Below are 27,259 nucleotides of genomic sequence, written 5' to 3' on the forward strand. Positions count from 1 at the left end.
CCGAATCGCTGCGTTCTAATATGCCACGTGCGCACGGCTCCTGCACAATCTCCATAGACTGTGCAGGGGACGCAGGACGCATGCAGTTACGCTGCGCTGCAGATCGCAGCGTAACTGCATGTAATACACACATGTGCGCACATAGCCTAACAGTACAATAGCCCCGCAGACAGCACAGGTGATTGGTTGCAGTCGGACGCTGTCACTCAGCGTGGGGGTGCGTCTGACTGCAACCAATCACAGGGCGGGGAAAGCAGTGCATATGCAATGAAGGTAATGAGTGGTCCAGTTACAGCCGCTCTGTTGACTCGGTAAGTATGAAGTGCTTGCTTGTTTCTTATTGTCTTTAGTTTTCCATTTTATATTTCCCGAGTTGCCGGATCCAGATGATTGTCTGGAATTCACTGAGAATTCTGGGTCTGGCACTCAGGTACCTTTTGAAACTGCGAGGATCCAGACTTTTATAGTCTGGATCCACCCATCACTAATAACGAACAGTGATGAACACGTTTTCCCATCACTACTGATTATGCTAAAACATTGAGTAGCACACTGCCATTTTGTGCGCTAGTGTGAGCGAGCCCTAACTGTGGTGCTCCCGGTTAAATTCAAAATGAGACTTTCTAAAGGAAGCAACCTATCACCCCAACGGTAAGTTCACACAACCATATTTTTTGTTTTGTGTAAAACAGACAGCACTCAGATCGTTATTCAATGCGACAGTGCAGAGCAAGTGTTTTCAAGGTCCGAATTAGAGCATGAAAAAAACCCGCAGCATACGTAAAAACAATATTGCATTCCATTGGAACCGCCGTATAACATCCGGTTTTGACTAATACATTGGAATATTGTTTGACATAGGAAACTGTATTTAGTCTCGTAAATTTTTAATAACTACTGATGAATAAAAATAGATTGCACACAGAGGACAAAAGAGAAAATAAGTTTTCTGGATGAAACGCCGACAATTTTTGTTATATGCTCGTGTGAACCCGGACTAGCAGGAAGTCACAATTTATCAACTGATTTATGATGGTGTAAATGAACCATTCTACTTTACTCTTAATCATATATGACTGGAAGCATATTTCTTGATTTATTGAGGAATGTTTGTCTAAGAAGACCTGCAGGGAAAGCGGGATTGTCATATAAGGTTCTTTGCATCAACCCATTTTTTGATTGTTTTATGGTGGAACAAATCAAGAAGGCACATCCCTAGGGAGGCTTAATTATGTAGGCGAAATTACAATCCCACCTAAATTCCGTGGTCTACTCAGTAGGTAATAAGCAATACAGGGATGTTTATGTGATCAAACAAATCTGGTTTATTACAGACTTCAATCTGGAGAAGAAGGATGCTGGTAATAAGATAAGTTTTGTCTGGAAATAATACAGGAGACGAGGCAAAAGGTCCATATTTATTGCATTAATTCTGCCAAACCATGACAGATGGAGTTTGTTCCATTTTCTTTGCGTACAGGGCCACTTTATCGTCTTTGGGTTGTGCAGGGATGCCTTTGATGGGTTATTTCGGATAGCTACTGCAGGGTGTTCCAATGGTTAAAATGTATTGTAAGGGAGACAACTGACACCCCTGTTGGGTGCTGTTGTGGATTTCAAAGGGATAAAAAGGCCACCATTTACCTTAACCCTAGCAAAAAGTGGGCAGCCCCCCGAGGAAACCAAATGCGAAATGCGCGTCGGGGCAACTCAACACATCCAGGCAAAAGAGCACTTTATGGGTGAGTCCAGATTACAATGATTCATGGCTATCAGCTCTGTCGGTATTAGTAATAGTAGTATTTGAAGCTGAGGCTGCGTTACATGGATGGTAATGGATTTTTGTGCTATTGTAGCACCACCCGGTGGCCATTTGTATTAGTACATGCACCTTAACTTGGCTGACTGTGATTTTGGACTTCTCTGCCATTATAGCACCACCTTGTGGTCATTGTGACAATACAGGCTTTTCAATTAATTGAGCCTACCATGACCTAAGGGTAATCTTATAGGGGGTTTAACCCTTGATTTAATTGATTAATCCTGGTACTGTTGCTTTTTAGGGCAATTTGTCCTTTCTGTATCTTCATGATTCTCTTGTTTTGGTTTTAGTAATTGTTTATGATTCATTATAATCTGACCCTCCACATATATTTCACGTCTTTTGTAGTCCTGTTTGTGTATTTCAAAATAAAAATGTATTTGCATTTATAAAACAGGACAATTACATTATTTGTACTTATTGTGGGTGGTAATGTTAGTGGGCAGAATAAGACCCCTTCTTTTTCTGAATTAGGTAGTTGTCTGGGGAGTTGCCCTGCTTGAGATTGCATTTATAATGACTGATCTCTTTGTCTCTAAATTATATTTGTAGAGAGTGAGGAGTATAGCACAGAGATTCTATGGAGCATGATCTCCTGTAGTCCCATGTTTTTCATAACCAGACACATGAAGCCCCAGTGCATCCTATCAAAGACATTTTCAGCGTCTATTAACAGAATGCACGTGGGAACCCCAGCTTTTTTAGCCCTGTCTATCAAGGAGATGGTCTGGATAGTATTATCCCTGACTTCTCTTCCAGCCACAAAACCCACCCATGACCATAGGAAGGAGGGAATGCAGCCTATTGGAAATTAGTTTGGCCTATACCTTGATGTCCATATTAATTAGGGAAATCGGGCGGTAACTACTATAATGGGATGGATTTTTACCCGGCTTAGGAAGGACCCTGGATATATGAGAGATTGAGGAGGTAAGGCCTAAAGGGGACTTTACATGGTAGCAATATCGGTAACGATTTCGCTATCGTGCGTACCCGCCCCCATCGGTTGTGCGACACGGGCATATCGCTGCCCGTCGCGCACAAAATCGTGCTCCCCCGTCACACGGCTTACCTGTCCTGCGACATCGCTATGGCCGGCGATCTGCCTCCTTTCTAAGGGGGCGGGTCGTGCAGCATCACAGCGACATCACACGGCAGGCGGCCAATAGAAGCGGAGGGGCGGAGATGAGCGGGACGTAAACATCCCGCCCACTTCCTTCCTTCCGCATTGCCGGTGAGGCATGTAAGGAGATGTTCCTCGCTCCTGCGGTGTCACACACAGTGATGTGTGCTGCCGCAGGAACGAGGAATAACATCGCTTATGAGAGGTGACCGATTTTTGGTTTTACGACGACCTCTCAGTCTCAACGGCAAACGATTTTTGCCACTTTTGCGATCGTTTTAGGTCGCACAAAAGTGTCACACGCTTCGATAATGTTAATGGCGCCAGATGTGCATCACTAATGATGTGACCCCGACGATAAAACATTAACGATATCGTAGCATGTAAAGCCCCCTTAAGACACACGGCATGAAAATCGGTGCGAGTGGAGTGCGATAAAAAATCGCATTCCACTCGGACCAATATTAGCCTGTGTGTCAGAGCACATGAGCGATTATTTTATCAGCCCTAATTGGACCGAGAAAACAATCGCAGCATGCTGTGGGTGCAATGCGAGACTCTTTCTCTCGCACCCATTCAAGTATATGGGGCGAGAGAAAAATCGCATTGCACTCGCGGTACACAGGTGTACCGCAAGTGCAGGGCGAGAATGGCAATAGCCGGCTACGGAAAGAGAGAGGGAGATAAATCCCTCCCCTCCTCCGTGCTGGCCCACCCCCGCAGCTGAGGTCCGCTCGCACAGTCAGACCTCAGTCGCAGGGACACTCGCATGACACTCGGCTCTGCTGTACTGCCAGCGTGAGCCGAGTGTCATACGAGGGGATCGCAGTGATCCCCGTGTGGCGCCAGCCTAATGCTCTTCCTTTTGATACGTGATTACACACTGCAAAGAACATAGGACTCAAGAGGTCCCGGAATAGTTTGACAAAACAGGCAGTGTGTCAGGTCCTGCTCCTCTTTCCTGGTACCATTTCTTTTATGACTGCCATTATCTCTTGCAGTGTAAAATCTTTCGTGTAATAGGACTTTTTGGGGTAATGGAGGGAGGTTATTTGTTTGTAAGTAGGGCTGTATTTTCTTAATAGTAATCCTTGAAGGCTTGTAAAATAATATTATTACTATGTATTTTCTTTCCTTCTGGGATAGTTATGAAAGGGATATAAGTGGTTAAGGTGCGAGGGTGTAAAGGGGGCTTTACACGCTGCGACATCGCTAATGCGGAGTCGTTGGGGTCACGGAATTTGTGACGCACATCCGGCCGCATTAGCGATGCCGTTGCGTGAGACACCGATAAGCGATTTTGCATTGTTGCAAAATCGCTAATCGGCGACATGGGGGTCCATTCTTAAAAATCGTTACTGCAGCAGTAACGAAGTTGTTCCTCGTTCCTGCGGCAGCACACATCGCTGCGTGTGACGCCGCAGGAACGAGGAAGCTCTCCTTACCTGCCTCCCGGCTGCTATGCAGAAGGAAGGAGGTGGGCGGGATGTTACGTCCCGCTCATCTCCGCCCCTCCGCTGCTATTGGGCGGCGGTTCAGTGATGCTTCTGTGACGTCGCTGTGACACCGCACGGACCGCCCCCTTAGAAAGGAGGCGGTTCGCCGGTCACAGCGACGTCGCCGGACAGGTAAGTATGTGTGACGGCTCTGGGCGATGTTGTGTGGCACAGGCAGCGATTTGCCCGTGTCGCGCAACAGATGGGGGCGGGTACCCACACTAGCGATATCGGGACCGATATCGGAGTGTGTAAAGTAGCCTTTAGGATGTTGATTATAATGACCCACTTTTATTTCCTTTGATAGAAATGGCTTCTAATTCCCTCTTACTCAACGGGACTTTTGGTCTACAATAGTCAATAGTTTGTACCTGGTCATGGAGAGCTTAGCATATATAGAAGGAGATAAAGCACGCTTATGTTTCATTTCTAGATTATAAATCTGAGCAGTGAGAGCGCCAATCTGTCCTAAAATGTTTTGTTTTTTTTTGTTTTATTTGAGACTCAATCCATGGGCTATGAAAATTCCTCTTAAAGTGAATATCAGAGATTTTTTGCTACCTTTTCTGAGAGCAGCATAATGTAGGCAAAGATGCCCTGAGTTCAATCATGTAGTCGCTGCAGCCGTTCTGATATAGTAAAAGATTTGAGATTTTCCATGTAGCAGAGCTCTGAGAACTGCCCCTACCCACACCTGGCTTTCAGTGTACATTTCCATAGCAGAGGTTGCTAATCACAGATGGGCGTGGAGTCAGACTACAGCTCAGGTCCTGCTGAGACCCACTAATGATAAAGATAAGAGGCTTATACTAACATTTCAGGTAAACAAAAAAAAAAAACTGTGCGATAACAGCGGCAGGGTTGAAGTCTCTGTTATAACATTTGCAGCATGCTGTCTTCAGGTTTCATTGCAGAAATCTGCTGACAGAGTCCCTTTAATACACTTTTAAGGGCCTCCCATTTTATTGAGTTGGCGGTAGGATCGTGTTCAAGATCTGAGGTAAAATTCTGAATGGCTTGAGAAGTTGTCTAGGAGGCATGAGACACCTAGTCCTGTAGTGATAATCTCTTGATGATAAAACATTGATTTTATTGAAACTATAACACACAGCTCAGTAAGTGACACATCACTAGAATCAGGCTCTCATCCCCTTCATCATGCTGCTCCCAGACTACATGGCAAAAAACTGCTGATAGATTCCCTTGAATACCTATGCTAGGTTAAGAATTTGGCATAATTCCTTAACAAAGGTGTTAAGGAATCTGTTTAAAAAAAACCCACTTAATCTGTTTTCATTGTTTTCTTGTGTAAGAATTATTCATCCAAGCAAGGCAGTGTGTTGAGGGGGTGCCCATTTCCCCTTACACACAGTAACTAAAGGAGATGAAGTAAACCAACAAAGAATTGCAGGTTATCAAAGCAGAAATATATCTATATGTAAATATACAGAGCAGCACTGAAAGGCAAACTTCCCAAAAGACGGTCCTGACATAGGTTTATGCCATTCATAGACGTAATACATCTGTAATTCCTTTTAAATATTTACAAGCACAGTCAGGCATCTATTAGCCGAACATCATTTCAACATCACTGGGAGCTGCCAAGGACTGTAAGAAAAAAGTTTGTCTTTAAACTCTACTGTTCTCCATGAAAGAACATAAGTTTCTCAATTTTTTGTTAACTCGAAGGCACAGATCATTGTAATCAGATCATTGTAATTCCCCGATGGCTGGTCTCTGTGTCTCCGCAGTCTAGACTTATACTACATCAGAATGCAGCTGCCTCACCTCTCCCATTACTGTTTCATCACATATGCATAACTCTTTCATGGTTGCCTGCATTGTAGGCTATAATCCGATGCTTAAAGGGGTTGTCTACTACTAGACTAACCTCTTATCATTCCAAATGTTTCATCTATTTAAAATTAAAAAGCGTATACTCCCCTCCGGTGGTGGCGCCATTCCAGCAGTGTCTGGGCTCACGGTCCCAGGGCTGAAGTGAGGTTGTGACGTCACACAAGCCTCACTCCCAATCACCGCCGGCTTCCATCTCCTCTGTCTCTTGTTTTATTAGTGGACAACCCCTTTAAGGAGAACCTGCCACCATGAAAATGCAGTCTAATCTGCAGGCACATTAAAGAACACCATATATATATTGCATATTATAAACCTGACATCCTGGCCCTTACAACCACGCCCCTGACGAAGGTAACCCAGTGTTACCGAAACGGCCGTCGGGTGGGTCACGGGATCCCCTCTTCTCTTGGCATACATTGATTGACCTGTCTGCACTCATGTAAGTAATATATATCGGACATATTCACATGTTGGTGACATATCCTGATTGTTTAAATCCTATGGGTGCACATGGGTCACATTATTTGATGTAGAACGACATCTGGTGGATTTAATAAGTATATACAGTTAGGTCCAGAAATATTTGGACAGTGACACAAGTTTTGTTATTTTAGCTGTTTACAAAAACATGTTCAGAAATACAATTATATATATAATATGGGCTGAAAGTGCACACTCCCAGCTGCAATATGAGAATTTTCACATCCAAATCGGAGAAAGGGCTTATGAATCATAGCTCTGTAATGCATAGCCTCCTCTTTTTCAAGGGACCAAAAGTAATTGGACAAGGGACTCTAAGGGCTGCAATTAACTCTGAAGGCGTCTCCCTCGTTAACCTGTAATCAATGAAGTAGGTAAAAGGTCTGGGGTTGATTACAGGTGTGTGGTTTTGCATTTGGAAGCTGTTGCTGTGACCAGACAACATGCGGTCTAAGGAACTCTCAATTGAGGTGAAGCAGAACATCCTGAGGCTGAAAAAAAAGAAAAAATCCATCAGAGAGATATCAGACATGCTTGGAGTAGCAAAATCAACAGTCGGGTACATTCTGAGAAAAAAGGAATTGACTGGTAAGCTTGGGAACTCAAAAAGGCCTGGGCGTCCACGGATGACAACAGTGGTGGATGATCGCCGCATACTTTCTTTGGTGAAGAAGAACCCGTTCACAACATCAACTGAAGTCCAGAACACTCTCAGTGAAATAGGTGTATCTGTCTCTAAGTCAACAGTAAAGAGAAGACTCCATGAAAGTAAATACAAAGGGTTCACATCTACATGCAAACCATTCATCAATTCCAAAAATAGACAGGCCAGAGTTAAATTTGCTGAAAAACACCTCATGAAGCCAGCTCAGTTCTGGAAAAGTATTCTATGGACAGATGAGACAAAGATCAACCTGTACCAGAATGATGGAAAGAAAAAAGTTTGGAGAAGAAAGGGAACGGCACATGATCCAAGGCACACCACATCCTCTGTAAAACATGGTGGAGGCAACGTGATGGCATGGGCATGCATGGCTTTCAATGGCACTGGGTCACTTGTGTTTATTGATGACATAACAGCAGACAAGAGTAGCCGGATGAATTCTGAAGTGTACCGGGATATACTTTCAGCCCAGATTCAGCCAAATGCCGCAAAGTTGATCGGACGGCGCTTCATAGTACAGATGGACAATGACCCCAAGCATACAGCCAAAGCTACCCAGGAGTTCATGAGTGCAAAAAAGTGGAACATTCTGCAATGGCCAAGTCAATCACCAGATCTTAACCCAATTGAGCATGCATTTCACTTGCTCAAATCCAGACTTAAGACAGAAAGACCCACAAACAAGCAAGACCTGAAGGCTGCGGCTGTAAAGGCCTGGCAAAGCATTAAGAAGGAGGAAACCCTGCGTTTGGTGATGTCCATGGGTTCCAGACTTAAGGCAGTGATTGCCTCCAAAGGATTCGCAACAAAATATTGAAAATAAAAATATTTTGTTTGGGTTTGGTTTATTTGTCCAATTACTTTTGACCTCCTAAAATGTGGAGTGTTTGTAAAGAAATGTGTACAATTCCTACAATTTCTATCAGATATTTTTGTTCAAACCTTAAAATTAAACGTTACAATCTGCACTTGAATTCTGTTGTAGAGGTTTCATTTCAAATCCAATGTGGTGGCATGCAGAGCCCAACTCGCGAAAATTGTCACTGTCCAAATATTTCTGGACCTAACTGTACCTGGGTGTATGTCAATTTTTACCTATGATAGGTTATATAAAATGAGGGATCTGTGACCTTCTTTGGGGCTTTTAAGTTCCTGCACTAATTTGCTCTACTTTCTACATGTTGTCCTTGTAAACACAATAAAAAATTTTTGCAAATTAATATATGGGCGTCTGATCGTTCTTTCTCTGTGGTGTTTAGGCACATTATAGAGCTGTGTAAATTATTATATAGTTTTCTGAGAAAAGACTTCGTATAACCAATGTTTTAATCATTCAAGTCTTTGCTTTTTCTGTTTTTTTTGGTCATGGGGGTGGTCCTATCAGTGAATGACAGCTTTCATTGTATAAGTGTTCATAGAAAGATAGCTGTCAGTTTCTGATAGTACCACCCTCTGCGCCAAAAATCCCAAAAAGAACAGAGGTGTAAATAATTAAAACAAAAGATATACTTAATGTTTTCACACAAAACTATATCACTCTATGCTGTCTAACATGATGCTTGCAGATAGAACTTCATTTTCATGCTGATTGGTTCCCTTTAATGTTAGTTGCAATGGTTCAAATGGTTTTCCGAGAATGAAATACACTTGTGTCAAGACGGGAAGCAGACTCATGACATGCAGCTCTCAAGACCTATGTCTCAACTCACAAGAGCTGTATCACATATACCTCCGTTATCCAAGAGCACGGCTGTCATGTGAATAAATATATCACTCACTGAGCACAACGGGAGTTATCTCCAGATACATCCTTCTAATTGTTTTTTAATTGGGTACAGTCAGTCTCCTTGCAGTGCTATAAAGCTGTCAGACTGACAGAGGAGAAGGTCTCTTCACCAAGCATAACGTTGCTTAAAACGTATTTCTTCACATATCACAGCCCTTCTCCTGGCCGCCATCTGATGTATGTGTGATACAGGTCTTGTCAGTTGAGACACAGTTCTCGGGAGCTGCATATTTTCAGTCTGCAGTCCATCCTGCCACATGAATAGGGTAGGCTACAGTCTGAATTATATCAGGAATGCCATTTTCTCTCATTCTTGGGAAAACCCCTTTAAGTTACTTTTTTGTTACTTTACTGTAAATGTTGCAGTAAACTGTCACTTTGAGGTCCCTAGTTTGGTTATGCAAGGCTGCAGTGAGCAGCTACACCAAGATTTACTGTCACAGTAAGTGTGTGTGTGTATGTGTATGGGAGGTGCGTTATGATGCTGAAATGTTGTGCTGCAATAAAAGTGGCAGAAAAGCCAATAGACGGGAATGGTTTGGTACCAAGCGAGAGATTGCAGATAGTCTTTGTGCGCCCAGCAGACCTGTTTTGTAGCCTGATTGATAGCTAGGCCTAAGCTTGGCTATCAGAGCTGCATGGATGAGTGTCTAGTTCATTAATAGGTGTTTTTGGCTAGAGCCTCTGCTTCAAAAGAGTTTATAGGCTGTAGGCCAGATTCAGTGAAGTAGCCTATGGGCAAAATGAGTCAGTCAGAGCGATTTTATTTTTCTTTTTGGACCCATTTTTACTTAGCAAGTGTTGGAAGAAAATCTGTGCATCAGGTGGTGAGCTGGGATATTCTAGCTGCTATTAAGGTACAGGATTTTGCTAAAGCCCTCTGGCAACCTTAGGTTTCAGATCTGTAAAGCCTGCTGGGGCTGTAGAAGGTAAGTTAGCTAGGAAAGTCTACATGGCTTTGGTTGTGGAAGGTGGCAACCCAGTAAAAACTACAATTTGAGACCTAGTGGAACTGTGTGGATTGACAGTGTTGGAGTGGATGGTGAACATTGTTTGGTAGCAGATTGACTGTCCATCAACCTGTGAGGTGTCCTGGACAGTTTAGTTCAGGTTTAGGATTTCGGATTTAGCCCCTTAAAATTTGAGTCCAGCTTGTCACGTTGTGAGCTCTCTTTATTATCGGGTTTAGTTTCGGAAAGCTGTGTGAAGGAAACACTCTTCAAGAGGCCTATGTAGAGTTCATATTAGTTTTCTCGAAGCCAAATGTCAACAGTTGGTGGTGTTGTTCGGGTAATATCTGGAACATTCAAGTATTTTCCGTTACCTGATATGAATAGCAACCATAGCTCTGCGCCGATGTCTTTAGAGGAGGATCCTCTAACATAATCTTGACTTTTTCTATCTTTTTACAGTTTTCCCAAGTGCAACTATTATTTTCATAAAGGACTGCATGTAGATTTCCATGATTTCATTGGATAAATGCAATCCATTGTTTTTTCTTTTTTGATATTCGCTGATCACAATTTAATTTACTTATGAGCTCCCACTTAATTATCTGCTCTTCCAAAATGGGTAGCATAAACTGGACTGCCCCTTTAAATTGAATGTGACTGAACTTTTTGTTAGTACGGTACATTCTGCACTGCTGATACAACCGTCTCTGCCAGGACTGCTGTCATAACCGAATATCAAGATACAAGACGTTACTGAGGTCAGTATTAATCCTCTTTCTCATAACAATCTCCTGGTTCAAGGGCATTTACCTACAGACAGGAATAGAAGTATAAATTATGGGATTGTTGCTGCTTCTAGGACAATTTAGTGAATTGTACGGGCTGCATGTAAAGTGGATATGTTGCCAGTGAGGACTTGGCTGAAGTATATGACTTTTCTGGCTTTTCCTGGAAAGTGATGTCATTAGAACAGATTTATTCTTACATGTATTTTATGCCGCCCGCTGCTGTGAGAACGTATTACTTAACACATAAAAATTGAAATACAATGAACATTCAGAGCGTTTTCAAGGTCTTTTAAGTTGACTTTCAAAAAAATGGATTTTTCAAAGGAAACACTGAGAAGTATAGAAAATGTTCTGATAGGTTAGATCTATTCTTAAAATGGACATTTTATGATGAAAACGAACTTTGTTTAAAGACCCTCATCCCAAAAAGTAGCACTGTAATGAAAATGTTTTAAAGGAAGTCTGTGAGTAGCATACACCCTCCTAGACTGCCTATATGGGCATTCAGGTTATTGGGCAGATTATCGGGGACCACAGTGTTCTGGTCGGCATTTTGCCGGCTCTTTAATGTTGCCTTACTGCAAGCATGTGCATGCAATTCACTACTAGTTTGGCGCGTGCAGTAAAGGATCACGTCTTGATGCTGGTCAGGAAGTACTTTTTTGGTGGAGTTAGCCCACTTTGTGCTCCTATCCCACTGATGAAGAGCACAGCCCGAGTACCTCCTGTGATGTATATGCTGTAGCCCCAGAGACTCCTTTGATGTATATCCAAGATTTCTCCCGTGCCTCCCCCATACTCTGGAATGCTCTGCCTCAACACATCAGACTCTCGCCTACTTTGACAGGCTTCAAAAGCAACCTGAAGACCCACCTCTTCCAACAAGCCTACAACCTGCCGTAACCCTCAGTCTGATACAGCGCCGCACAATCAGCTCTACCCTAACCTACTGTATCCTTACCTATCCCTTGTAGACTGTGAGCCCTCACGGGCAGGGACCTCTATCCTCCTGTACCTGTCTGTATCTTGTATTGTTTATGATTATTGTACTTGTCCCTATTATGTACACCCCTTTCACATGTAAAGCGCCATGGAATTGATGGCACTATAATAATAAATAATAATAATAATAATGCTGCATCCCCAGTAGCTTATATGTAATGTACATACATCAGTCTCATTGTATCCTATGTAATATACATACAGAAGTCTGAGTGTCTCCTATGTGTTGTATATGCTGCGTTTCCTATGTGATGTACACTGACAAGCAAAAGAGTAACAAGGTTTTGACGTTTTGACTTCAGGTTCCATATCTCACCATCCACTGCAGCTTTAAGCGTGAGACTACCTTCATTCTGTAGATAATTATTTTGGCTATCTCATACATAAATTTGACTTGCAACTATGTAGCATATGACTAGTTATGCAGATTTTTCTCATGTCACTGCATTGTTACGGTTTTGCTCCTAAAAATCTTTATTTTTCATTTTCATTATTTTGTTAGTATTTTTTAAATCGACCTTTTAGCATTCAACACTGCCTGAATCCTTTTGGACATGTTCCCGATCAGATTCAAGCATGTCTTGGCTGAAATCTGATTCCAGGTCTTTTCTACACGATCCTAATGTTGGTACATACTGGGCGGCTCACTTGGATATGTATACAGCTTTTTCTTCAACTCTGCCCACAAGTGTTTGATAGGGCTGAGGTCTGGGGACTGTGGGGCCAATCCAGCACCTCTGCTTCATTGTCATTGAACCATTTTCTTCCCCAATGTTGATGTATGCTTCAGATCATTGTCCTGCTATGGAACACGTCTTTTTCATACCCATAGTGCTCTAATATACAGAGGAATTCGTCTTGTCGGGTTCTTACATATAGCATTGAGACCACCATTGGTCCTGGTCAAATATCCAATGTCTTTGGCTGTGAAACAACCCCATATCATCAGGCTTCTTCCACCGAACTTGACAGTTCCTTCAATCGCTCTATCCATCATCCCCTTTTTACCATGCTTCTTCCAGATCCATTTGCACCAATCAGAGCCTAGTCTATTGACTTTTGTTTCATCGCTCCAAATCACTCATTCCAAGCTTGTACTCTCCACTTTTCATACTTCTTGCAAACTCAAGCCAACGCTTCTTCTGCTGATATTGCAGTCGAGGCTTCACCTTTTTTCAGGCCATCATTATAGACTAAAGGGGGCTTTACACGCTGCGACATCGCTGATGCGGAGTCGTTGGGGTCACGGAATTTGTGACGCACATCCGGCCGCATTAGCGATGTTGCTGCGTGTGACACCGATGAGCGATTTTGCTTCGTTGCAAAAACGTGCAAAATCGCTCATCGGTGACATGGGGGTCCATTCTCGATTATCGTTACTGCAGTAGTAACGATGTAGTTTGTCGCTCCTGTGGCAGCACACATCGCTCTGTGTGACACCACAGGAACGAGGAACCTCTCCTTACCTGCCTCCTGGCCGCTATGCGGAAGGAAGGAGGTGGGCGGGATGTTACGTCCCGCTCAGCTCCGCCCCTCCGCTGCTATTGGGCGGCCGCTCAATGACGTTGCTGTGACGCCGCACGGACCGCCCCCTTAGAAAGGAGGCGGTTCGCCAGTCACAGCGACGTCGCCGGGCAGGTAAGTATGTGTGACGGGTCTGCGTGATGTTGTGCGGCACGGGCAGCGATTTGCCCGTGTCGCGCAACAGATGGGGGCGGGTACCCACGCTAGCGATATCGAGACCGATATCGCAGCGTGTAAAGTAGCCTTTAGAATGTTGCTTGCATGGACTTCTGTGATCTCACTATTGCGAAGCATATGAGCCACCTCCACTGCCGTGTTTGTTACGCCAGAACTGATAGATCTTGTGATTAGTCGACTTATTGACTCCGATATTTTGCCTGGACGTCCACCTCTTGGCTTTTGAATGGATGGATGAACTTCATTTTAGATTCTTCCTACTGTCCTGGCTCTCACATGATGCAATTTGGCAATTTTCTTGGCTGACAGACCACTATCGATGAGCTGGATGATGCATCATCTTCATGGCTGCTTCTCAATTCAAACCAGTGACCTTTAACTTGACAATCAGTCTAATGACCACTGAGCTATTAGGAAATGTGAGAACAGGTTTTAATTTGTAGTAGACAGGAAGATCATTTTTTTTTTCTTTCAAACACCAGGTGCAAAACAGTAACAGTGCAGTAGCATGACAATAATCTGCATAACTAATCATGTGCTAAATAGTTGCAAGTCAAATTTATGTATGAAATAGCTAATATTATTGTGTATAAAATGAAGGTAGTCTCACGCCAAAGATTTAGTAGATGCTGAGAAATGGAGCCTGAATGTCAAAAGTTCAAAACATTGTTACCCTTTTGCTTGTCACTGTATATCAATCAGCCTCTCCAATGTGATATATTTACAGCAGTCTGTGTCCCCCATGTGATGTATATACAGCAGTCTGTGTGTCCTAGGTAATGTATGTACAGCAATGTCAGTGTTTCCTATGTGATGTATATAAAGCAGACTGTCTCCTATGTGATGTATATACAGCAGTCTGTGTCTCCTAGGTGATGTATATACATCAGTCTGTGTCTTCTAGGTGATATGTATGTACAGCAGTCTCAAGGTCTCCTATGTGATGCATGGTACAACAGACATACCAATGCTTGATTTCTATAAACGTTATTTTAGCAGTGATGAATTGCCTACTATGAGGAGACATGCTGTGTAATATTAATCAGCAAATTATTTTCAAAATCTTGAAAAGCAGTTCAAGTAGTATTATCAAGCCCACCTAACATTACACACTGCATCAAAGAAGCAGTCCCAGGCATCACATTAATGGTGAATTAATTAAATGTTTGACAAAATATAGCAGAATACATTTCAAGTTGATAATTTTGCAGCCCTCAAATGAGTTTACAAATATCCAAATGGCCCTTGGCAGAAAAAAGTATCCCCACTCTTGGTTTAAAACATCTAAAATTGCTAGTATATCTGAGTATGTGGCTCTCAGTATCCTTGCCTATTTTTATTATTTTTCTATAGCGCACATATGTTCAGCTAAATCCGCAACGATAGCTTGGAATGGCATTTTATCAGGATTTGGCACCTGACAAACAAGTGAAATCTCATGGGAGAATATAAATTGTATTTAATTGATTTAATCCTGGCAAGGTTTCGCTCATGCTTATGTTTTCAGTACTTTTGGGAACTCATTCTATTATTAATCTCTACAAAGTTAAGTCTGCTCCCTCTCTCTGTGACAGCTAATGGAAGAGCTGAGCTGCTGAAAATAAATCTCCGAGAAGTTGAGCTGGACCCAGCAGTAAACCTGGAGGTCATTGCAGAGAAGATTGAGGGATATTCTGGCGCTGACATCACCAATGTTTGCAGGTACGGTACAGACGCACTAGAATCTAATAATGCCCTAATGTGGTAATACAATCTCAAGCTTATTTTTGTGTATTTTTTATTTTCCAAGCTTCTTGCTATGTCACTTTCTCAATCTCTGCTTGTAGTCATGCAATAGATGTTACTTTTTTTAGTCCAGTTGTGAAGAGGTTAAACAAATAAGATGCAAAATGTTCCTATTTTTTCGATCATGTCATTCCCCATTCTTCTCCTTTTTTAATAAGGTGCAGACCTTAACCTTTTGTAAATAATTTAGCAATCTGTTAGCTGTCTTAAGCAAATCTGCTTCTGCAATTAATCAACTGCACTCAGCTGCTTAGAAATGTAATTACAGATTTAATATCTGGAGGAGGCAAATTTCGATTGTCTAATTACTTTGAGCAGTGCTGCTTTCTAAAAATTAAGTGAATTTGTATCAACGAAACCTTGAGATTGTGTGAAAAATGGACTAATTTACCCAATTAATGTCTATAGTCGTTAATATCTACAACATATTTTTCTCAGATTAGAACCATAGAAGCGTTGGAATCCCAGAATTGTTGTAAGAGACCTCCAGGGTCTTCGTGTTCAACCCCTTACTCAATGCAGGATTCACTAAACCATCTCAAATATTATTTAGAATTCCACTTGTGGCATTAAATTCTTATTAGAGCAGAAGCCAAAATATGAGACCGCGGAAAAAGTACTTTCTGAAACGTTCTATTCCTGTTTTATGGAACTAAATTTTCATCTTGTTCCACCAGGGCAGTTATGAATGAAAGTATACCAGTGATTTAAGGCCCCTTTCACACGTCAGTTTTTTGCCACCAGTCACAATACGTTGGCTTGACGGATCCGTCGGATCAGTTTTTTCAGCCCAACAGTGTTTTTACACTGTTACACACCATCTGAGCATACTTCGTTAAAAAAAAAAAACAGAATCAGTCGTCGAATTCCGTGGAAAGCTTCAACAGGAATCTCAAGACCCATCTCTTCCAACAAGCCTACAACCTGCAATAGCCCTCAGTCCAGTACACCACTGCGCAACCAGCTCTGTCCTCACCTATTGTATCCTCACCCATTTCCTGTAGACTGTGAGCCCTCGCGGGCAGGGTCCTCTCTCCTCCTATACCAGTCTGTCTTGTACTGTTAATGATTGTTGTACGTATACCCTCATTCACTTGTAAAGCGCCATGGAATAAATGTCGCTACAATAATAAATAATAATAATAATAATTTGACTGATTACAACAGATCCTGCACTCATAGGCTTCGATTATACCAAACAATGGACGGCGACGGATCTGTTGCTGTCCGTTTTTTCGACGTAGACAAAAAACATTAGTTTATCTCCGTCCGACGGACAAACAATTTTCGACGGATCTGTCGAACGACGGATGAAACTTGAGACCATCCATCGCTAATACAAGTCTATGAGAAAAAAACGGATCCAGCGGCATCAGTTGCCGGATCCGTTTTTTTCAAAATTCGACGGATGGTGACTGATGGCAAAAAACATGTGTGAAAGGGGCCTGAAGCACCCAGTAATCCAAGAATCCATACAGGTGCATTTTTTTATTTATTGTAGCACAAGTATTAATGTCTACTGTAGAGCTGTATTCATAATTCTGCAGACTTCAGAGTGAAAATCTTCCACTAATCTTATATTTCTCAGTTATTACACTACTACACTTTATATTGAAAGCTCAGTTGGGGCGACATTTAGATTAATACCCTCCCCCACAATTTTAATATCAGCTGTGATGATGAACGGACATATAGATTTTATGCAATAAAAAAGAGAATGATTTTATTGACTATTATTGATGACATTTAAATAGTCACTGTTGTTTCAACAAAGTTTGCAGAAATCAATGATACAAGAGATTATAAAAAACTAATACTGTATATCTTATCAGATAAATATACAAATTTTATCCACTTCTTGCCCCCTCCCCCACCTCTTAATCTTACCATCCACTGAAAAACAACTACTCCAATTTGTCTTGATCAAATCAAGATGGACAAGCCAAAACAGGGAAGTTTTGGATTACATTGGGTTACTTGTTGGTGTAAACCTGGATGTCTGCTCTGGTACCTGCAGGGCTGCAGGTGTGCCAAGGGCAGGTTTTACAGATAACCGGAAAGACGGATGGGTCTGGCTATCCACATACCTCCGCCCATAAGTGTATCTAATATCTTAAAATAGTGTCTGTTTGTTTGACACATGGTCAGTGTATGGAGGTTGTGATAACTCCAGGAAGGAACCTCTGAGAGAGATAGAGAGAGAGGATTTGCATATCCTGACCGGAGCAGTGTGTGTAGGCTGCTGAAAACTCCACATGGATACTTCTGGGGAGAAGTGGTATCTGAATCTGTGCAGACATGTACAGCAAGTGAAACGGACTGAAAACAGTGTTATGTTCTTTCAAGCTGGAAAAGGGATTATGTTATGTTGCTGGAGAGCAGGGTTATGCATGGGAAATAAGCCTGCTGGACTTTTAAAGCAAACTTATTCCTTTTAATTACATCAAGAAGCAAGCGGAGTGAGTTATTCCATCATAACTAATACCAAATACAATAATAGCACACAATAGCATGTAATAAAACACACAATTACCTAATAACAATTCCCTCCCAAATTACCTAAAACAGGCAAACCACAACAGTCTACCCCACCTAACACTAGCTATCCCTATATGGAGATCAGGGGGCTTATAGCAGTACAGCAACGATGGTTAAAAATAATACAGAAAAAGGTTAAGGTTTGGTCATGGGGGGGTTTAATGTAGGCTACATAGCCCAGTATGCTCGTTGTGATGCCATTAGTCAAAGAGAGAGAGCATGTGTCCAGGGCTGGGCTCTTAAGCCCAGCAGAAACGGGGAGTGTCGAGTCCCAGGTGGGGGAGATGTTCCTCACAAAGTGAACTAAGGTTCACCCCCCCCCCATCGTGGCTGAACCTGTTTTCAGCAGATGAACTATTGTCCACCTTCTTTTGGCTGAACATTCCTTTGTCCAAGACAATCATCCCACCAGCCTTTGGTGGAGGGAACCACTATAATATAACATTTATCTCTCCATCCATAATCCTGGGCCTTCACCTACGTTTGGGACACATACTAGGCATTATTATATCAGTGGGGGCATACATGCATGTGGGGGTACACCAGTGGGGCAAGTGTGTGTGTGTGTGTGTGTGTTTGTGTGTTTGTATATATATTTTAAACGTTTTCCCACCTACAAAGAACAGAGAGGTCTGTGATTTCTAGCGTAGGTACACTTCAACTGTGACAGGCAGAATCCTTCCAAAGGCAATACTAAGCACCAGGGGGAACTCACTGCAAGTGGAAGAAAGGCGATTCCAGCAGCTAAATAGGAAAGGGTTCTTTACAGTTAGAGCAGTCAGATTGTGGAATGGAAGGTAGTAATGGCAAACAGTATAACAGCTTTTAAAAAAGGGCTGGATGATTTCCTCAGCACACACCACATTATAAATGATTTAGTGATGAAATGTATAATTGGTGGGGAAAGGTTGAACTAGATGGACTAGGTCTTTTTTCAATCTATGTAACTATCTAAGAATCCCAAAAAATAATCCGGAAAATCACATTGTATGATGTTTAAATAATTAATTTGCACATTATTTTAGGTAATAAGTACTGTATATTATATAATAGAAAAACAGAACTTAATATTTGGTAGAAACCTTTGTGTGCCATTACAAAGGTCAGATGTTTCCTGTAGTTCTTGACTAGGTTTGCACACACTGCAGCAGGGATTTTTGTCCCACTCCTCCATAGAGATCTTCTCCATATCTTTCAGGTTTCGGGGCTGTCACTGGGCAATACTGAGTTTCAGCTCCCTCAATCAAGCACACTCCGACCTCTCCTCCATGGCCAAGACCAAAGAGTTGTCTAAGGACAACTGGGACAAAGTTGTAGACCTGCACAAGGCTGGAATGAGCTACTGGACAGTAGACAAGCAGCTTGGTGAGAAGGCAAAAACTGTTGGCACAATGATTAGCGAATGAAACAAAATCAAGATGACTGTCAATCGTACTCTGTCTGGGGCTCCATGCAAGATGTAGCCTTATTGGTTAAGGATGATGCTGAGAAAGGGCAGGAATCAGTCCAGAACTGCATAGGAGGACCTGGTCAAAGACCTAAATAGAGCTGGGACCACAGTCTCAAAGTTACTATTAGTAACACACTACTAAAAATCCTTCAGGGCATGCAAGTTTCCCCTGCTCAAGACAACACATGTCCAGGATCTTTGGAAGTTCGCCAGTGACCATCTGGATGATCCAGAGAAGGCATGGGAGAAGATAGTGTGGTCAGATGAGTTCAGCCTCAGAACACTATCCCAACCATGAAGCATGATACTTTGGGTGTTCTTTCTGCAAAGGGGAGAAGACAACTGCACTGTATTGAAGGGACAATGAATGGGGACATATATCCAAATTTGGGCCAGCAACCTCCTTCCCTCAGTATGAACATTGAACATGAGTCGTGGCTGGGTTTTCACAGATGAATTGTACCTGTGATAAAAATTACAGACCTCTCCACTTTTTATTGATGGCGAAACTTGCAATATTGTGAATGTATAAAATACTTATTTCCTCATTGTGTGTGTGTGTGTGTGCGTGTGTGTGTGATTTTATTTATATATACAGTATATGTGTGTGTATATATATATATATATATATATATATATATATACAGTGTGTGTGTGTGTGTGTGTGTGTGTGTATATATATATATGTATATATATATATATATATATATATATATATATATATATATATATATATATTGCACATGTGTGTTGTGTGTGTGTGTATTAGAGCATTTCCTTCTACAATCCCCCTGTTAATCAGAACAAAATGAGATTTGTGCTACGATTTGTTTGCTCAGCCCCATATTTATAACCGGTAGCCGTTCATGATACAATGAAGCAACGCTGCCGTCACCTCTTCCCTGCCCATCACCATAACCCAACGTCTCCATCTACAGAATACACAGTCTTTGTCTCTATGGGTCTTTCTTTCTTCAAGAATGAAGCTCTTTGTGGTCTTTACGCTGCTGTCATGTCATTGCCAATCATAAAATATCCGTTCATCCAAAAGTTGCCTTTGTCTAAGTTTGATTGGTCAGACTGGAATGGCTACACTTTCACAGTCCCAAAGGACGGTCCACGTCCCTATCCTGTGTACACGCCTTACATTGCCAGTCTTTTCTTTCTTCTCCCACATCTTGCTTTTGCAGGGTTTTAAGTACGTCTGGCATGATGATACAGCCGCTGTCGCCGCCTGTAGTTGGGCATTACCATGTGGTTTCTTTGAGCTCCTTCTTCTTTTTGCTGTACGATCAATAGTGAATTGGCATTCTTTCAGCAGAGGCATGACTTTCATCAGCTGCTACAGAATATCTAATATGTGGGTTGGGTTTTGCTATCTCTTCCCGCCCCTATCTCCTGCCTGGCCATGGTAGCTGTTAGACTTTATGGGCTGCATTTTGAAGACACCCCTATCAGAGAAATTACATACCTGGAAGGAGCCCATACAGTCTCTACCAAGGCCAGGCAGCATACAGGGGCGGGAATAGATAATTAATGGTTGGTTCTCTTTAAATCTTAAATTAAACTTTTCTGATACCTATCTGAGCCTCACAGGTCTAACAATATATTTAAGTTGCACAAGAACAAGCAAACTTAGAAAACAAAAGTACAATAAACGAATATAACGAAACAACCATATACATAAAGAAACAACAGGCATGTTAGAAATTCTGGTGCATCTAGATGTACAAAGATTAATTAAAGGAATTACAGAAAAATTTAAACTTTCTCTTTCCACCCTGATTGTACTTGGTCATATTAACCCTTCTACACATGGTGCGGTACATGATCCTGAGATAAAACAGTGTTATTGCTATTCTGTCTGTGTAAATGCCTAGTGTCCATCACAATTTTGCGAGACTCATCACAGTTACTTGTACAATGGCAATTCCTTTCAATATTTCCAAATCAAATAATTCCTCTCTATTTTTGTACCTGACATTTTGCAGTACCTGGTACAACCTCAAAGAAAAAAAAAACCCTGTAAAAATTAACTTTTAATAAATTAAGTTAAAACAGCCCAATAAAGGACACACAAAAAATTCATTAAAATTGAAGCACGGTCTCTGAGTGGTTTGCGGAGATGGCCACCATTCACAGAATGGAGTCCCTCACGGCAGAGACCAATGACTCAGTGGATAAATTCCTTTAGGATCTGAACATCCTGGACCCTGGCTCTTGATTCCCTACCATTTCAGAACCTTATTGGTAACTCATAACATGTGTTAAGTTAGTCCAATGTAGCGGCCCGAGTACTGGGGAAGTGGGGAAGTAATCTCTACCATGCCTTCCCTCCCTCTCTTTCTGTTGCTCTGCTTTCCCCCTTCCCTTCTTTTCTTTTCCTTATCTTTCCCTCTTGCTACTTCCTTTTCTCTCTGGTTCTCGTTAAATACTCAAATTTTTTTTCTTTTTTTTTTTTTCGGCAGCAGCCTCGTTCTGGTTGAGGCGTATTTCTCCTTTGGAAGGAGACTGTTTGTTTTATAAAATGTGGTTACGTGTCCTATGCGTGCCTTATGATAGTTTGTAAGAGGATGTATTAGGGGTACTTTGCACGCTGCGACATTGCTAGCTGATTGTAGCAATGCCGAGCGCGATAGTCCCCGCCCCCGTCGCAGATGCGATTTCTTGTGATATCTGCCATAGCGAACATTATCGCTACGGCAGCTTCACACGCACTTACCTGCCCTGCGACGTCGCTCTGGCCGGCGACCCGCCTCCTTCCTAAGGGGGCGGGTCGTGCGGCGTCACAGCGACGTCACACGGCAGGCGGCCAATAGAAGCGGAGGGGCAGAGATGAGCGGGATGTAAACATCCCGCCCACCTCCTTCATTCCTCATTGCAGGCGGGACGCAGGTAAGGAGATGTTCCTCGCTCCTGCGGCTTCATACACAGCGATGTGTGCTGCCGAAGGAACGAGGAACAACATCGTACCTGTCGCTGCAGCGAAATTATGTAAATGACCAACACTTCACAGATCACCGATTTTCGCCGCTTTTGCGATCGTTTATCGGTGCTTCTAGGCTTTACACGTTGCGACGTCGTTACCGGCGCCGAATGTGCGTCACTTTCGATTTGACCCCGACGAGATCGCAGTAGCAATGTCGCAACGTGCAAAGTACCTCTTAGTTAGGACGTGGCTTATACTCTTCTCTGTAAGTTGACATGAAGTAATCACTTATTTGAATCTTCTTTTTTTTTTCCTATAAATTCTCTTGTTTACTTTAATAAAGAAAGATTAAACATAAAATTGAAGCACGTTACCATAATAGGTCAGGGGGCAGTAGCAGTTACTATAGATGTTATTAATAATAAATCACATATAAAATAACATGCTAAATAGGAAAGCTGCAAAACGGGACAAAAAGTGACCAATTTATCACATAAATATCAATCACAGCTCTCAAACTGGGGGGAAAATTTTACCCCTTCCAATTGCTAGTTACGTATAGGGGAATGATGCTGATGAGCCCTAAAAGTCCCTACCTAGCAATGGAGGGTATGACACCGTAACTGTTTTGGGAGCCCCCATTCACCGTCGGGAAGCCCTAGACTACTTTGCTGCGGCTTTGGTTTTTTGAATTTGCAGTAGGTGGCAATAGAGGTATGACATCTAACACAGGCCATGTTTGGCTCATGGTCGTTAACAGTACATACTTCATTCTCTGTAGACCTTTCATCTGTTCCCTTTAGTAGGGACACAAAAGATTGGGTTCTCAATTGTAGATTTTGCCCCGTGTATAGCTTAGATCGAACAGCTGCATAACCTGGGCACGTCCCTAATAATACTCGCCTCATGGATCCCCTGCCACGCACTTCTCTTCTGCACTCACCTACCTTTCCTAAATGCAAAATCTAAGGCAGTGTGCACACATCTGTCATCCTTGCTGTATCAGTTATTTCATAAGTTGGCACATAACTGATACTCAGTGCTTTTATGCCTTACAATTTTGGCAGATGTGTGCCAATATTTAGCACTTGTTCAGAAATTACAGGAATACATCCTGTGCTCTAATACCTGTGACATTTTCATAGAGTTATTGTTTTTTTGTTTTTGATTTTCTTTTGTGTGCACATTTTCCCATTTAGTGGGTACAGCTGTCTAATTGATTTACATTTCTCCAGCTATTTGGGTTTAGATAACCATTAGATTATATTTTTTTTAGGGATGCCTCCATGATGGCTATGCGCCGACGTATCCAAGGATTGACACCAGAACAAATCCGAGCTTTGTCGAAGGATGAACTACAGATGCCTGTGACAATAGCGGACTTTGATTTGGCGCTAAAGAAAGTCTCAAAATCTGTTTCTGCTCAAGACTTGGAGAAGTATGAGAAGTGGATGGGAGAATTTGGTTCAGCTTAATCAACCTTAACTTACATGTTTTTGTATTGATACATTTTCTAACTCTTGAGGAGGTAAAAAATTTACATTAATTGTGTCTGACAATAATATTTCACTTTGATAACTCGCTATACCATTTTACCTATCAGTAGGAAGGAGCCCCTTTTTGTGACCAGAGACCTTCATTTGCAAAATGCAGAACCCACATTTCCAAGCCCATTCCTTGGGTTTTTACTTTCTGGCTAAGATCTATTCTCAGGCTTGTTGATTCTTTTTACAAATTGTAAAAATGAATATTTGGAGATCCATTTGGTTTTGAAGTTATGATACCTTTTTTTGCCTATTGGAGAGCTTTGAGAAGCATACATGAAACTTGGTTTGCGTTGACATTACAATCTAACCACTTGCTACCTCCAGAACTTCTACTGAGATGTCCTCCTTGAGCCGCTGTAATTAAAGGAACTATCTGGAATACCTATGGCATATGTACAGTATATTCCATAAATGTGTACTGGATGCTCTCACTGCTTTGATTTGCATTTTCATGTCGCCATCAGGAAATGGAAAGGTGCTGAAGCATGCACAGAGATCTGTATTAACTTTTAAAGGAGTTCTGAAATATGCAGCAACACGTGAGCGACAATTTTTGGAATCTGTGATCACTTCTTAACTTGGAACTGTGCAATGGGACCCATTTTCTCATAATAAATGTGGGTCCAAATGCTTGGGCTTGCATTTATCAATCCTTAGAATATGCCATAAATATCCCTTTTAAATAATGAGTACTTAATTCTGAATCTCGAATGGTTGGTTGTAATAAGTTTCTGTATGTAAAGAGTAGACTTCCATACCAACTCCTATCTGATCCAAATTTGAAATGGGGAATACCCCAAAAAGTTAATTATTAGGGATGATTGAATATCACAAATATTCAGCAATATTCGGCTTCGCGAATATCTGATGAATAGTTTGCCGCTATGCGAATATTCGATGCGCAATGTAAGTCTATGGGAAGCCCGAATAGTTGCTATGCGGCAACTATTCCGGCTTCCCATAGACTTACATTACGCATCGAATATTCGCAAATTGTCGAACAGTGGCTACCTATTTGGCGAATATGGGCGTTGCCGAATATTTGTAGTATTTGATAATCTCTATTAATTATGATATCTTGACTTAATGTAATTGGGATAATTTTTGGGCCTTGTTGATGGGTAGATTGAACAGGTTGTTCTCTATGTCGCAAACTCCCCTCTCCCGCACTGCACCCAGCAGTTGTGTGAGTTCTTGGCATGATACCGTGTTGTTCCTAAAATAAAACACTGTCTAATACTTTTTTTTTTTTTACCCTGAAAAAAATACTAGTGCTTATTTTTGGGTAGGTCCTATTATTGGGGAAACACGGTTGGAGGTAAGTTTACCCTCCCAAAAAAACAGACACCCCCCTCCCACCCTTCCCAAGAGACTTATTCTTAGCAGACCACGGATGTCTGCGTGGTTCCTTGGTCCTTCTGTGATCTTTGGAGGGTTCTCCCAGCAGGTATGCTCCACACGGTCCTCCCCCGCTTATGGCCCGCACTCTCACAGATATCAGATAGCACACACACTCATTTACATACACGCTCACCATATCCGGCAATACCCATTGTTTGTGGCCAGCAGGGGAAGATGAGAAGCAGTGAAATGGAACGCATGGAGGACTCGGTAGTGGAACACATCTCTGCGTTCTACCGCAGGTCCTCTATGTGTTCCACTGCACTATGTCTGCCGGGGGTGAGTGTGTGTGATCTGATGTGTGTGTATATAATATATATATATATATATATATATATATATATATATATATATATATATATATATATATATATATATATATATATATATATATATATATATATATATATATATATATATATATATATGTATATATATATATATATATATATATGTGTGCGATCTGAGTGTGATCTGATGTCTGTGGGTGTGTGTTTCACCGCAGGTCCTCCCTTTCAGCATCTGGTGCATATAATTGCGGGGTCTTCTGTCTTCTTTCTTCACTCCTTTGGGGGTGTCTGCTTTCTATAATGAAGTATCCTGCAGTATTCTTTAACTTTTTAGCTGCATAGCTGCACGGACACTTTCTTATTGAACCGCGGATATGGCTTATTTTCAGGCTTGGGCTTCTATTTAAGCCTTACACCAAAAATGCTGAAAATTCCTGCTAGGGCATATTTTTGGGGGAGGGTTTACTTTTGAAAAAACACTGTATATCTTCATCCTTCCAGACGAACGAAAATCTAGAAAGAATACTTATAACACTGCATAAGTCGTCCTACACCTCTAGGTTACAATTAGGTGCTCAATTGATGATCTCCATTCGCTGTGAGAGGAGGCCGGTGAAGGTTGTGCATGCAGATATTTTGTCAACAGAAATCTTTTTACCAGGAGAATATTCTATCAGCTGTAAATGTGCATCCAGCTTAAAGGCTTTGCTAGTACAGAAAAGCCATTTTCATAAATGCTATTATGACAAGCTGTTCAGGTCTTGGGATGAGCATTTCTTAATATTCTGCAGCATCTAAAATGAAAAAAAATGACATTTGCAAATAATCTTCATTATAAGTATACTATCATTTTGTGTCTACAGCTCCTATGCTGACCTATGAATCTCCATGGTTACAGACTACACACAGATTTAGTATTCGCTCAATTTTTTTTTGGAATAGCACTCACTCCAATGTGATATTTTGGGGCAGTGCCAATTAACATTTTTTTTTCACATGCTTGTTCAGCTTGAGAAAAAAAATTGCTGTATGCTGTGATAGGCAGCGAATCCCAGATCACGTGCACCTATAAAAGTCTATGGGTGCATGCAAAACATCAAACTGCACTCGGATGACATCTGAGTGCAGTGCAATATACGCAGAGACAAACAATGGAGAAGATGGGGAGATTAATCTCCTCACCTGATTCTCAAATGTGAGGGAACCGGAGCACAGAGAATGATGCTCGGTTCACGCTCTCAGAAGAGTTTAACCCTTGTGTCATTATCTTATCACTTTGGATTGTCTCGCGTCGGATTGTCTCGTGTCAGACTGTCTCGCGTCGGACTGTCTCGCGTCGGACTGTCTCGCGTCGGACTGTCTCGCCTCGGATTCTATACGCCAGTGTGATCCAAGCCTTATGTGTAGTCTATTCTTGCAATCTCTAAACTTTGTAGGTTGTAAAGAAGACTGACTAGAGGAAGTATAGAACACAATATTGGCCCGATTCTTCAAAGCCTTTGCGCCACCATCAAAACTTAAACTGGGAAGGATATCCAGGGCACTGATCCGCACCTATGTGAATTGTCCTTAGTGATTAGGCTGAAAGATCACATGCTCTGTTCTGCGGTGCATCCAATATGGCAAAGATTATAAAGTATAAGCAGC

The 27,259-nt window shown here is 41.8% G+C and overlaps 1 protein-coding gene across 1 annotated transcript in view; it reads left to right on the forward strand.

The window, feature by feature from the left end:
• The window catches only part of KATNAL1 (katanin catalytic subunit A1 like 1), a 217,113-nt gene extending 192,295 nt beyond the window's left edge, over positions 1-24,818 (forward strand). The window contains exons 10-11 of the mRNA XM_075334619.1: positions 15,247-15,373; positions 23,651-24,818. Coding sequence (XP_075190734.1) covers positions 15,247-15,373; positions 23,651-23,849 — 326 coding nt within the window. The 3' untranslated portion in view covers positions 23,850-24,818. The remainder of the gene's footprint in view (positions 1-15,246; positions 15,374-23,650) is intronic.
• Positions 24,819-27,259: the final 2,441 nt, after the last annotated feature.

Source organism: Anomaloglossus baeobatrachus, chromosome 2, assembly GCF_048569485.1.
Source record: "Anomaloglossus baeobatrachus isolate aAnoBae1 chromosome 2, aAnoBae1.hap1, whole genome shotgun sequence".
Classification (NCBI taxonomy): domain Eukaryota; kingdom Metazoa; phylum Chordata; class Amphibia; order Anura; family Aromobatidae; genus Anomaloglossus; species Anomaloglossus baeobatrachus.